Source organism: Oreochromis aureus, linkage group 11 (assembly GCF_013358895.1).
Source record: "Oreochromis aureus strain Israel breed Guangdong linkage group 11, ZZ_aureus, whole genome shotgun sequence".
Lineage (NCBI taxonomy): Eukaryota > Metazoa > Chordata > Actinopteri > Cichliformes > Cichlidae > Oreochromis > Oreochromis aureus.
In genome coordinates this window covers 34,206,655-34,221,604 of record NC_052952.1, presented here as the reverse complement: position 1 = coordinate 34,221,604, position 14,950 = coordinate 34,206,655, and the positions used below count along the sequence as shown (strand labels likewise).

The 14,950-nt window shown below is 39.7% G+C and overlaps 1 protein-coding gene across 1 annotated transcript in view; it reads right to left on the bottom strand.

Annotated features, from left to right (window-relative positions):
• LOC116315385 (ras/Rap GTPase-activating protein SynGAP-like) overlaps positions 1–14,950 on the bottom strand; it is a 44,626-nt gene that overhangs the window by 27,765 nt on the left and 1,911 nt on the right. Inside the window, exons 2-11 of the mRNA XM_039619857.1 lie at positions 10,071–10,224; positions 9,631–9,729; positions 6,729–6,968; positions 4,779–5,114; positions 4,556–4,700; positions 3,045–3,189; positions 2,653–2,889; positions 2,074–2,275; positions 1,270–1,472; positions 152–353 (exon numbers count right to left, since the gene is read on the bottom strand). Coding sequence (XP_039475791.1) covers positions 152–353; positions 1,270–1,472; positions 2,074–2,275; positions 2,653–2,889; positions 3,045–3,189; positions 4,556–4,700; positions 4,779–5,114; positions 6,729–6,968; positions 9,631–9,729; positions 10,071–10,224 — 1,963 coding nt within the window. The remainder of the gene's footprint in view (positions 1–151; positions 354–1,269; positions 1,473–2,073; positions 2,276–2,652; positions 2,890–3,044; positions 3,190–4,555; positions 4,701–4,778; positions 5,115–6,728; positions 6,969–9,630; positions 9,730–10,070; positions 10,225–14,950) is intronic.

The following is a 14,950-nucleotide window of genomic DNA, read 5'->3' as shown; positions in this document are numbered from 1 at the left end:
AAAGCAGATGTCATGATATACTAGAGCCTCGATCACACGATGGCAGATTGTTACAGTATGACTAACATGCACGTCATACTAATCTCACCTTGATAAAGGTAAACCTAGCGGATGGGATGATGATTCCCCGAGTCAGTGTGGTAAAACTCACCTTAGGATCAGGTTCTGTGATATCCGAGCTGCTCGTGCAGTACGCTGGGCTGGATCGGGCCAGGGGAGGGCGTGATACGTAAAACATGTCTTTGGAGGATGCTCGTTGAGGGTGGTCACGGTCCTGAAAACTCATCTGGGAACGAGATGGCATGACCCCTCCGGTGGATGTAGGGGAAGGCAAACGGGTGATATCTATAGAGCTAGAGAACAGCACAAACAGGAGGTGAGGTCCGAGTCTAACAAACTCTACACTCTTCTCCTATGAACAGTTTATTTAGACACTATATTACTAAATTTTTATGATTGCAAGTTGAAAGCTAAATAAAACAGCGTTGGAGGAAGCATCTGAATCCTTTCTTCAGTTGGTTAAAATCAAAACTGAATGCTTCCTCTGTTATAAAATTAGAATGTATCACTCTATCAGGCCGTTATTAATAGCTAAATTACGGTGTAACAAGCAAGTGTGCGGTGTTACAAGTAAGAGGGTAGGGGAAAAGTACTGCTGCAGAACTTTTCTTCCTCTAATTTTAGTCTTTTGGAAGAATTTGTTGGATGTTGTTACCTAAAAATGTTATTTAAATGAAACCTTAGTAAGATGTCTCTCTGAGAAGATCTAGGCAACCGAAAGTTGCCATGTGGCACTAGACAGAAAAAAAAAGGCTGCATGCAAAAAGGTTCAAGGCCAATTTTCTTAAGCAGCGCTCTGCATTTTTTAAAAAATGACACAGCTTTATCATTGAAAAAAAATAATGTGAAAGAAAAAAGTATCTCCAGCTGTTACATAAATGTAGTGCAGAAAAAAGAGCCACATCTCCCGTAGTATTTTTAGCTACTACTGCACAACAATGAGAAAAGAAACATTTGTTGAAAGACATTTTCAAATATGCGCTGCAGCCCCAAACTTTCCTAGACTTTACTTGGCAATGGTAACCACAAGAAGGCAAATGTAAGATGCAGTCAGATGATGGACGTCCTTTGCAAAAGTGTTTCCAGTAGTGCGAAACTGCATCACTTAAAAAGAATATCTTCTGGATTTTATTCTCTTGACACTCTGTGAAAACAACTCAGGTTTCAGCATTTAAAACTGTTTAATGATAAAGTCTCAAATGTCCCTACCTATTAAGATCCCTCATCATGAGATTTTGGAACTCAGATGAGATGCCCCTGCTGAAGCTGGGCCGTGACAGCAGCCTGTCTGACTGTCTCCCAGGCTCTCTGTCTGTCTGATGGCTGGGCTGCCTCTGGAGGTGTGGGTTACGCAAGGCCATGCTGATGTCATTCAGGAGACGAGGCAAAGGACCCAGTTTGATGATGGCATCCTGTGGTTAGAGGTAAAACAAAAAAAAAATGGCACTTTAGCTACATATTCATTAAAAACATTTTTGTGTAATCTAATGTAAGTGTTTTTCAGTACGTCCATCTTCATTCACCACGCACTGGAAATTTAATCACATGGAGTCTGATTTTGTAAAGCATTTGAGGTGAGAGAACAGCAAGACATTTTTTTTAGATGCAGCTTTAAAAACCAAGTCCTAAAATGACACATCAAATCTCAGCACGGCTTAGTCTGGCTGCACAATGTAAGCGATGTACTGTGTTATCAGAATGTTATCAACTGAACTCTGGCAATTCAATTTAAACCATAATTACGTTCAGTTTTTAGTTTTACTTCACTTATTTTATGACATTATTTCACTTGCATGTGAGAAAGTACAACGTTGTTTTCCAGTTCCAGAGCAGCATGATTAAGAATGCAGCAGTATTATTACATATGAAACAACTACTTTGATTACTATAGTAGGTTAAATTCAGGATACTGTAAAGCGATAAATAACCCACCGGGGATTTTTTTCACATATCATTTGATCTTTACCAGTATGGTTGCAGTTTATAACAACAGATATGATGCTTTGTGTTTACCTTGCTGAGTTGAGCCATGACCTCCCAGAGGAGACTGTGCAGTATAGACAGCTCCCTGCCCAGGTCGATGTAGCCCTCAAAAGCGCCTGCATTGCTGACACTGTCCAGGTTGGAGATCTCGTAGAGGAACTGTTGCATGGAGCCCCACTCCATTTCTAAAAACTCATTCATGAAACACATGTACTCCTCTTTGCTTCCAAACCTGCAGGTGGGAACAGACAGAACAGGGCGGGGAGGACATGTGTGTGACAGGGAAAGTGATAGAAAAAGAATTGAAAAATATTTTAGCAGGGAAATTAAATTGTAGCTACACTCATAATCTTTGACTTAATAATAGTTTATATTAAATAATAATAAATATCATTAATTTCAACTGTTTTTGTATTAAAGCTCAAATTTTTAATAGTTTTAGGCAGTGTAAAGAAAAAAAATCGAACAATTAAATGCATAAATTCATTGATTTATGTATTTGTTTTTGTCATTGATGGTCAGCTTTTTTCCTTCCCTAAATATATGGATTAAACAAACAGAATCCTTTTCATAAAGCTAAATATATGAATGAAATGAAATAAAACTGACTTGGAGAAGTTAGCCAGGTTTTGCACTACTTTAGCGATGAGGGTGAGTGTGCGTGATGTCTGCTCATCTGGATACTCCTGGGTGAGGTTGAAAAGCGATGGCGACATGATGGCAGGACACAGGAAGCGCAGGAAAAGAGAACCGCTGATGAGGCGGTCAGCGATGTCTTCTCGACCCCTCTCAGCACAGCGCACTCGCCAGGAGGCAAAGACTTCCTTCAGCTCTCGAGGGAACACACTATAAAGCAACATAAAAGGTTTCAGGACAAACTAGGTACATTTAGATATTCCACCGAGACGCTGTTTAAAAGCCTCATCTATCTTTGTTATAGCGAAGAGAAATAAACACAGTCGAGTAAAGGAGTTGCTTTTTTTGCATTACTAACTACTCACCAATGGGAATTAACAATCTTGCAGAGTGCCAATTCACAGCACATTCGAAGATTGGCTTGGTGGTCTGGTAGTACAGAGGGTGGTATTCTCATGGGGTCAACTTCACAATTTTCTTCTGACTCATACAAGGCCCTTATGAACTCCCCTGCAAGTGACATTTTATTAGTAACAAGTTTCAGTGTTATTAATAAAGAAAACAACAACCACAACAAGATTAATACGAAAGAAATCAATTATGAGACAACAAACCCAGCATTGCCACACCACACGATGCTGTTTAGGTAGTTGTAGGTGAGGAGCTGTCTTATTAGCCAAAAGCAAATTACAACAGTATTTGTTACTTTTAGCTCAAAGTATTTTCATGCCAATTTAGCATATAGAAAACAATTCTCAGAAATGGACTGCTGAGCAGAATTCACTGCACTGTAGTATTATTATTACTATTTTTTAAGACTCTAAACTTGTTAGCATTTACTGGAAATCTCTGGAGAAACTGTCTGTCCCTCTACACTCCTGTGCACTACCTTTATGAACACCAAAGCATTAAATGCACTCAATGTTAGAAAATTAAGAGAAAACTTTACTGAGAAACAACTGAGAAACTGTTTATGTTATCCTATATATCATTGTTTACTTGGAGGTAGCTTACTTTTATTTAACTTTTATTTTATGCTGTTTTTTTACCCACCTTTTTAAATTTGATTAAGTTTGAGTTATGTAAGGCTTAAAGTTATGAAATATTAGATTTACCTCTGTGTTATTTATTGCATTAATAGCCCATTTAAGGTGTCTGTATCATTATTGAATGAAATGATAGCATTTTATTTGTATGTTACTTAATTATTATTTGACTTGATAATGAAGCCAGCTGGTGTACACTGATCACTTTATTTGACCCTCTTATCTAAATATGATCACTTTTAGCCTGTAAAAAAACCAAATGGCCACTGCCATGAAGCTCAAGTTGACCATAAGACACTGAAGTCTCCATGTGCACTCAATCCAGAATAATGATGGCTGAATACAATTACGTTAAATAAGTTCTCGATTTCGTATGAACTCAAGCAAACATTCATTAATGAAACCAGGCTAACAATAACAACATATCGAGCTCTTTGCTTCCTCTCAGGAAGTCGTATTTCTCGCCTTTTGAGGAGAGCTGCTTCCTGATCTCACCGCCAACAGACTTGTGCTGAGCTTGGATAATCACATAATTCAATATATCATCAAACTCCACACAGCAGTGCAAAAAAGACACAAGTTTGAGTATCGCGAATAAGTTGAAAAATAATAAAATTCCCCACACCCAACCAAACTATCTTCTTCAAGCAAAAACACTAAGGCATGCTGAGAGAAAGTTGGGTCTCTTAAGTAGGATTTTTCCCCCCTTTAATTAAAAGTTTGGCTATTTCCAAACTTTCAAAAGTTCATCTGCTGAATTTTAAATTGGTATGAACACGGGAGCGAGTAAGTCAAACACTGCAAACGCTCTGTACACTATTCTGACTCACCTATAGCATCCTTGAGGTACTTATGTCCAATCAGTTTGAGGTACTCTTCTATGGCTTTGGTGGCCAGAGTGTTCTCTCTGAAGATAAGGTGTTCTCGGTCGATGAATCTGTCTACCTCACACATTGCCATGTCCGATAGAAAATCCTGGAGAAAAGGGGAACAGAGTTATTATTTTCCCCCTAAAATAGTGTTTGTCAAGTACAGGACTCAGTGATCCCATACCTTAGCTTTCCCTGTGCTCTGAAGTATATGCACCAGAGCACAGGCCACTTCCTCTTTGCTCTTGACACTCAGCACAGGCTCCAGCACAGCACACAGGGTGCGGTAGTTATTAGTGACATACTCTGCAAACTCCTTATACAGCTCCATGGGCAGGATGTTCATGGTCTGAAAGCGGGATTTGAGGCGTAGAGATGCATTGATGATCTTCCCTCCTCCGACACCAGCTCCCTTGGTGAGGACGCTGGGCTGGATGACCGGGTACCACTGCTCCACAAACTGACGTCCAGTGATGCTTGAGATGGGGATGCTTACGAGTCCTAAGTATGTGCTCTTTTCCTTTAAAGTGAAAAAAAAAAAACCCAAAACAAACATATTAATTGTGGTAAAGAAACATTGTTTCTTTCAGTTCTGCACAGAAATATTTTACAAAACTAATCTGAAAGTCGGAAATGTCAAAAAAAGTTCATTTTAAGCTTCAGCGATGAATTAATAATGAGCAGCAGGACTAACGCTGGATCCCTGGAGTGCTGTTTGAAGCTAGAGCTTTACTGTGGCAGCGTTACTCTTGTACAGAGCTGAAAATGAAAATGACTGGTTTTGTGACTCAGTATTAAGTCATTTACTTCTTAAGTGCTAATGTTACACCTCACAGTATTACTCATGCGTTTGCTTTATCTTTTAAATTGAAGTGTTTTCACTTTTACCTTTTAGAAAGAATCTACCCTGTCACCACAGGTGATTACCTCTTTACCTGTGGTATACCCCAAGGTTCAGTTTTAGGTCCTGCTATATTTTCTATCATATGCTTCTACCAGCTTTCAGTACTGTGCAGCAGATACACAGATATACCTTCCTGGAGACCTCTTGACCCTGAAAGCATGGTTGCTTTTTCAGCATCACCTCTGTAACATTGACTGCTCCATATATAAACATGACACCTCAGTCCTACAAGCCTTCCATTGTGAAGCCCACTAACAGACATTTGGGAGTACCATTTGATTTAGCTTTGAACCACACATCGAGAGCAGCTGTTCAGATCTGTCTCCATCTCAAAAATAAAACTAATGCTCTCACATAATTCATGCATTTATTTTCTCATGGCTGGACAACTTCATCTCCCTCTTTTTGGGCATACACGAAAAGTCACTCTGCCCTGAAACTAGCTCAGAAAGTTCCTTACTGGTTACACATAACATCACATCACCACGGTCCTGAATTCTCTCCACTGGCTTCTTGTGCATTTTGCAACTGATTTTAAGAATTTATTGATCACAAGTAAAGCACATCTGCCTCCAGCCGCAAGATATCTAGCAAAAAAGTTGGCCCAATTTGAACTAGTTCATAGCCTGAAATCCTCAGGTAGGTCCTTCTAGCGGTTCCAAAGTCGAGGCTGAAATCTAAAGGCGACTGTCGGGATTCTTTGACTTTAGAACAACCTGCCTGAGGAAGTACGGCTCAGACAATCGGGGAAATCCTTTAAATTGTGTCCTAAAACACTGGCTTACAGATTTCACTTTATGTGATGTATTTTATTTATATTTTTAGTATTATTTATCCTTTGTTTTGTTTGTTTGTTGTTGTTGTTTGGCTCACTCGTCTTATTTAGTATCTTTTACTGCTGCTAGGACTTTTATTCTTTTATTAGTATTTATATTGACATTTTGCATTTGCATTTCTGTTTCCTGTTTTGTCTTGTTGCTGTTATAACTATTGCATTTAGTTTATCCTGATTTTGCTTTGCTTTGTTATTAATGATGTTATATAAATAAAGCTAGTATAATTAATATTGTTGATGTAGATATGATAATAAGAAAATAAAAAAATAAGTCGATAAAATTCAACTTTAGGATATTTCAGTTGTTCCTCTTCCAAAGTTGTTTCAACAACTTTAAGTTAATATAAATGACTCATTTTCAGACCTTTATGCTACCCTACAGTTCTCTGTGTCACCTTGCGTCTCTTCTTGTCTGTCTCCTTGTATAGATGAAGGCGTAGGTTGCGGACAGCTGGCAGGTTGTTGAATTCAAAGTGCTCGCCCCAGAAAACGGTGTCGGTGCGGGGCTTGCTGGTGGTGCGTGCATACAGCATGTCGTCCAAACATAGTTCGCAGTAGTATCGTTTCTTTGCTGGAAGCTCGCGGGCCTCTATGATCCACAGTTTGAGCACATTGTCCACCCTCCGGCTGTTGTCCTGTGTGGAGATAAAGTCAGGTCAAACAAGGTCAAGCATGTCTGATAAAACATTTAAAAGCTTTACAAAGACAAGATGATACAATGCAGGAGGAAACATGACAGACCGCAAAAAAAAAAGACGTGGAAGCAGAGAGAGTGTGTGCAAATAAAAGGCGACAGCAGGTCAGCCTGCAGGAGAAAAGAGTAAATGACAGGAAATAAATGGCTGGTGACATGGTGGTTTGGCTACTATGGATAGTGGGTTGTACTTGATAAATTGCTCTCAACTCTCATCTTGGATACAGAGACAGAAAACAGCATGAGAAACACACAAGAGAAAGAGAACAGAAAATAATGAAGAAAGATTCTCTTTATGGATAAAACAAAGTAATCCCCTTAGACACAGAAAAAACACAAATGACACAATACACATGTGCTGCAAACACAATGGACTAAAAATGCTCCTATGCACTGCTACATTCCCTAATCATGATCACAAAGCCCAGCTATATTTGACATCCCCCATGGGAGGAGAGAGTGCTCTGTTGATTACAGAATGATGTTTCAGTAACTGGGAGTCATTTCAATTGGGCTCAAATGCCACTGTTGATGGCCCCCCTGTTTGCTTCAGACTACTTAAGTCCTAATTTAGACGGCCAAATACGTGAGCATCATCAAGATCAACAGCTCTAACGTCTCCATTTGTATGCTCTTTGATAACCAGCGCCAAACACAAGGCATAATTAATTCCAGACCTCTGAGTTTGAATGTGCTGGGCATCTGGTGGCTCAGTTTGCTAGTGCACATACAGTGCAGCAGAGCCAGCATGCGCTCAAGTCCTCCACCTTGATATTATGTTACACCTTCCCTTGTGTCTGTCTTATTTCAATTGTATTACCAAAAGACTAGTGGAATGCTAAATTAAGGTGGAATAAATACTTTTTTCCTGAAAACCAAGCAATCAAGGCCGAAAAAAGGAATTAAAAGACTCTAGAAAATTACAAAGAATAATGATAATCCTTCTCTCTGCAGTTAGTCTTATCGCTTATGGTGCATCTGGTCTGAGAAGAAGAGTGCGTGTTGTTTTGGGGGAGGAGGAGGAGAGATTTTGGAGAAAGCGCCCGTTTGGAGTCATTGGAGCTCCGTGACTCAGCCAGGACCCCTGCGGCCGGAGCATCTGGACGAGGCGTTCAACTCTGGTGATGTTTCATCTCAGTCTCGCTTAATAACCCTTTAGTCTCTGGTTGCCATCTAAGCTGCGTATCTCACATGTCTGCTCACTTTTAATAACACTGAGGGGAAATATGTGAGAGTTTTACTTTACGATGGAATTTTGATTAAAATTAGGATATTAATTATATATGGAGCGAGCATGAAGGGCGATAAGTCTTCTTTTTTAAGCTGTGAAGATGCAAATAACATCATAGTACCTTAAAGCTGCACTGGAAATGACTTTCCCTATGAAAATACACCATCTTGTAGTGTTTAAAAAATACAAGTATGTCATCTGCAAAAACTGGTGTCAGATACAAGCACATGGAAAATGAACCTCATGTTGAAACACCATCATGCATTTAATTAATCAGTTAAATTTTAAATTGCTTGATTTAACCTCATAAATGTGTCTGTTGTCCTGCCTTCCTGCTTTACAGATGGCTGCTCCTCCCTGAGCCTGGTTCTGCTGGAGGTTTCTTCCTTTTAAAGGGAAGTTTTTCCTTCCCACTGTTGCCAAGTGCTTGCTCATCGGGGGTCATTTGATTTTGGGGGGGTTTACCTTACAATATAGAGTTCCTTGTTGTTGTGATTTGACGCTATATAAATAAAAGTTAAATTGAATTTTTCAGGTACACAAAATAAATGATTGTTAGCATAATCAGTCCTGTAGTGGTTAATACATGAAAGAGCCATGTTTTGAGATCAGGAGGAGATAGATAAAGTGCAGCATCCACAGTAAAATATGAGGCTCCATCCATTGTGGCAACTAAGATGATCATAGCCCCGGAAATTGCCTTTTACTGAAAGTCTGCCTGCACTGCTCATATTTTCCAAAGGAAAATCAAGGTAGACAACGTTCTCCATAGATGCAATAATGATATATTCTTAATCAAATATTAATTTGGGAAAGTTGCCTGTCTTACTTGTGATAATTTTATGATTAGACAATCCGATTTCAGGTCCAACAAGTGGGGTTTGCTCTGACAACAAGTCTGGACCACTTGAGAAAAACTACCCATAGATTTTTACTGCCACAAATTGTCTTGTGGTTCTTGCATGAGGCCCATTGTCTGTAGAGAGCAGCAATAAAAGACCTAGACTCACGAGTGTTAAATCTTTTACTTCCCTATCAAAAGTATCACAGACATGCTGTGCAGGTAAACATCAACCCGCTGTGTTCAATTTACTTATCACATTACCTGATTTGTGGTTTTTCAAAACAGCATTTTGGGTCCTCCCACCATCGACATTACCTTGTGCAGCTTTAATATTTTGCTTGTAGAAGCCACTAAATTGTTCAACACAGACACACACAGACACGAGGATGGAGTTCACACAGAGAAATGAAGCGGTGCGCTCTTATTGAAAACACACAACAACGGGAGACGGGGAGGAGAGAGAGAGACACACAGACAGAGGGATCATCCTTTTTTCTTCCTCTACCGCATCCCTTTCTCTCCCCTCACCTTGTTGGGCTTGACAGCTCTCTGCAGGTTCTCGATCCATTTGTCTCTCTCTGCAGCTGAGCGACACGCAAAGCACTTGGTTCCCGATGCCGTAGTCACCTGAGGTTAGCCAATGGTAAATTCAACAACCACAGCCATTAGTCACTATGGAGACTGCAACTAAAGTGCCAAAATAATGACTTGTATTCACTCTCAACCTCTGTCATGTTCCACTAATGAACAGGTGATGCAAAAGCTGAGAGGACTTAGGCTCATTTAAATGTCCTTATTTTAATTTTCACATTTAAAAAGAAAAGAAAAAAAGCAATCCTACTTGCATTGCACATCACTTTCACTTGTCAGGGTGGAAACAACAGTTTTAGTGTCATTTACTGCTCTGTGCACTCTGTGGTGGTGTGCGAGTGTGCCGTGGGCTCTCCGCTGAGCAGCTCAGTTCTCACCTCAAAGCAGTACTCCTGTCCCAGGATGCTCGAGTGCACAGGTTTGATGATAGCGTCCTCGTCCAGAGTGAGGTCCAGCGCCTCAGCGGCACTGCTGGGAGAAAGCAGGGACTCATGGGAGTGGGACTCTTTGAAGCTCTGCATCAAACGGGTCCTGGGAGAGTGAGGAGAGTGAGGAGGCTCTTTTATTAAAGGTCGCTTAGACTTCAGTGTTCAAGAAATTACAGGTGATTTCTTTTTGTATGCTAATTCTCCAAATATGTTGCTTCACATTTTCATCTTTATCTTGTATACTGAAAAACAGCCAAACGAGTGCTGCACAACATACTGATAATTCTGGTAATAAGCAGCTTATCAACACATTCATCCATTCTCTTAATCGTTTATCAGGGTCACAGGGGGACTGGTGCTTATCCCAGCTGTGATTGGACGAGAGATGGCACACACCCTGTACAGGTCATCAGGCTGTTGCAGGGCTATCACACAGAGACAGACAACCATTCACGCTCACCTGTGGCCAATTTAGAATCACAAATTAACCTAACACGTCCTTGGTCTGTGAAAGGAAGTCAGGGTACCCCATCAGCCTGTCTCAAAAGGACATAATCTGTTCCCATTTCTTTAGTTGAACCTCTAAAAGATGCCAACACAATTTGACAGGCATAAAACTGTACTTTTGCACCAACAAGGTGATTCCCAAAAAGGGACCTTGCGTATTTCAGCAAGATATAAGGGGTGGCTCAAGACTTGCACAGTGCTGTAAATAGATGCTTAAGTGAGCAACTACACACGACCAATTTTAAATGCCTATATCTGATTTAAGAAGTTGTGGTAAAATGCAGCACACACAGTATTAACATGGTTTACTTTTTCTTTACAGCTGCATTTATGGCTATATCCAAAACATTTTAAATAACCAATTAAACAATTCTTAATAAATCATTAATCCTGACACACATGTGGTCACAGCCCACACTAACAGGCGAAGGAGGTCTGTGCTAAAGCCCATTCATCATCACCTACTCCCACCCACACACACATGCAGAGAAGCAGGTAAAATCACAGAACAACTCAGGAAACAGCCACACAGCCACTGAAACAAACACACGATGGCACAGTGAGTCTAACCAGATAGCGAGGACAGACGGTCAGGTGTGATGAAGCCCTTCAGAGAAGAAAGGGGGACAGTAGATTAGGAAAAAGGAAAGATAGAAAAGAAGCTGTATATCCTGCGCTCTGCGTCCGGTTCTTGGCTTCTCCCCTGTTTGGGCTCAAACTGTTTTTGTCTATGTTCAATCATAACGTTCATCAACAGAGCAGTGATTGCATGTACGGGACTGAGGGGGAGAGAAACATAGAGAGTGAGGGAGAGATAAAAATAGACCCAAAGGAATGAGTCAGATTGAGGGTACCATAGAAGAGACGAGAGAAAGAGTGGGGGAGGTCAGGAGAGGATGTGAGAGAAGGAAAGACTGAGAGAGAAAGGGCTGAGGCCTCGGGGATGGAGGGAGAAGACCTCTCAGAGGAAATCATGTTGATTATGTAAACAGTGGATCCTTTGGAGAGGAAGAAAGTGAGAGTATGGATTAGAGGAATGAAAGAGAAAGGGAAAGGAGGAAGCGCAAGGGTCGGGATGGATGAAGGGATTGAGATGAGAGGAGGAGTGCTGGAGGTAAAAAGGTCTATGCAAGGTCTCAGTGGACAGACATAAAAGACGAAATACACACACACATGCATGCAGACACCTTGCAAATTATAGTCAGTGCATCACAACTGATGAACTACACACCTGGAGAAAAAAAACTCAGGGATGAAAGACTAGGAACAAGGATACTGATACTGGGAAGGTGAGCTGAGCTTTGCTGTAGTGATCTAAAAGAGAACAAACCTGACAACAACCACTTTGCAAAGAAAAGCAACTGAACTGAAGCCGCTTTTCAATCTCAAATACTAATTAAGCTCAAGACCCATTTCATTGAATTTGCTGCTTTTGTCTTTTATTAAACTGAACATAAAACACAATGATTCCTGATCAATAAGGTTAGACAAACACTGACAAAATACAAACTGAAGGTGAATAGTCAAACTGGATTATGTGACTCATAATTACTTATTAGCAATAACACTTTGAGCCTAAGCAGCGGCTCTCTTTTTTCTTCCAGGTATGCCTCCCATTTCTATGAAACAACATTTATTATGTATTTATTGGTTTATTTTTCTAATTCTTAAGAGCAGGAAGGCAAGTACTCTAAAGAGATCCACCTATTTTTAGAAGTGCTTCTTTACAGACATTATATAGACATACAGTAGATGCGTCGTTGACTACTGCTATTTAAAGATGCATCAGCATATTGCAACTGCCATATTGTTCACTGGGTCTTCTAATGTGTGTAACTCTATGCACTTGCCAATTAAATATAGTCATAACTCAGTAAATTTTGCACAGATATTCTGTGGATTTTTGGTTTGTTACAAATGCTACAACGGCATTTATTCTTGTTTAAGTTTAAAATGCAAATTTCCATAACAAAACACTTATCTTGTGTTGACTGTAATCACAATAGTTCAGTAATATTATGTTAAACAACGAGTTCTACTACTCTGCAGCTGCTTTTTGTGATGTTCTACTATAAAATAATAGTGTAAACAGTAAAAACTGACAGGACTGCTCTCATAATTTTTGTAAATTTTGCTGTCCAGTCCTGCCAAGTTTTGATTTGAACTTAAAGCTACAGATGAGCCATGTAACTGCTTCTCCTCAGTGCTGATGTCCATGCTTAAACCCGAAAATAGGTGAGTCTGGACAATGGTTTACAGCACTAAATGCTACTGCAACTACAAAATCAGCTACAAACTTAGCAGTTATTGCACATTTTGCTTCTCACTCCTGATATATATGTAATAAATAAGTACTTAAGTAAATGCAGTAATAGGTAAAAACTGTAAAATAGTATAAAACAACCTTTCAACAGAAGTGTTTGTCCTTTTCCAGTAGTATTTCTTTCATTAAAACTTAAAATGAAAGAAAATTCTTGTATTTTATGCAGGACTGGATCAGATTCCACAGGCAGACGAGCACCCACCCCAGTGTAGCATCTACATGCATATGCTTATGTACAGACAATTCTGAAAACATTTAGGGTAGATGCTGGCACAGGTGAATGTGTGCTCATGTCAGCGTCTACTGCATCTTAACGAAGAACTAAATGGTGGTTCTACAGAAAAAGGCAGCATGTCTCCAAAGATATTAGATTAAATCATTGGGACGTTAAGGTTTGAGATAAAATTTCATGGTATTTAAGAACTGCGATATTCTAGTGTGAAACAAACAGACATCCCTTGTGCTACATCATGAATATTACTACTAAAAAAGTTTACAGGGTGTGGCTTCGGTAGTGCAAAGACTTCTGTTCTGTTTCCTGTTTTTGATGTTGAATAGATTTGTGTTTTTAATTCTTTGGCAGACGAAAAAGCTATTTCATGACATTATTTAGGCTAAAGATACGCTAATGATGAAGACCTTCACAATTTGAAACCTCAAAGATACAAAACAGCTTTAAGTAGGTCTCCTAAGGACATAAAACCAAAAAACAAATAAATAATACAACTTTATTTTTCTGCAAGACAGAGTACCCTCTGTGACTACACAGAGTAAGCCTATGGGGTACTTACACTGAAAAATCTGAGTGGACTGAGAGATCTGTTAAGTTTGGCTTATTAGTGAGAAGAATACAAAAATTATGTGCGAATATGTGTATCGTTGGAGCTTCTAGAGCCTGTTTGGGAGCTCAGATGCACATTTATGCCTGCATGAAATCCAATCCATGCTGAAAAAAAAGGCAAGCCCTCCCTGGATAGACAAAGGTAAAAAAAATGGAATACAAATGAACAAAGCTGCAGATGTTCACCAGCACCCCTGACAGAAAACACTCAGAGCAAACCAGGAGCTGTGAAAGACGATGGATCAGCCACGAGGGCCTTGGCAAACAACCACGACTTCACATCGCTCTTGACTTTTTTGTCCGTTCAGTCTTCTCAAGTCAGTCGGGGATAATAGACATCCACAAGCTTCCCAAATGAATAAATCATGTGGAAACACACCTTGGCAGACACCTGGCTCTGCAAAGGTGTTAGCACTCTCCTGAGTGCACTCTTGCCCTCTGTTTGGATTATACAACTGACCTTCACATTTGAAGTTTAAGTTTGCCCTGGGTCTAACTGTCCAGTGGGAGAATACAGAAAAAGTGAATGGACCAAATGAATGCTGAATCAGTCAGTTCATTGGTCATTCATTTTCTGTAAGTATTTTGATTTACTGTTCACTGGGGATGGATTTTAAATACTCTCACAAAGAGTCTGTTATAATTAAAATCAAATGGTTTTGTAGATGCATTTTCTCTTGTTTTTATTGATGGCAGGTACTAGATAATGATACTAAATACTGCCAGAAGGTGGCATTAATGAAACGGGGAGTTTAAAAACATGTAAAACAGAGGAACACTTGACAAACTACCAGATGCTGGTTTTTAAAAACTTGCAGCACAGTAAGATGAGATGATACTGTAAGCAAGAATTGGAGAAATGTGACAATGAAATTCACAGCTCCTAGAAAAGAGAGGAGGGTGAGTCCAGGGTGCAATCTTTGAGAACATTCGAATAGTTCCTGCTGAATACTGAACAGTATTTTTGCTCATCTCGGTTGTGCACGTCAGGCTTTTCAGTTAAAAAATGCTGCTTGTCTCCATTTTATGTTTGCACTGAAATATTTTTGGGATATTGTTTTGTTGTTGGACAAAACAAGCTAGAAGATGTCTGTCACAGTGGACTTCAGACATCTCCAAGAAAAAAGCAGAGCTTAATCTAAGAAATTATCAGCAGTT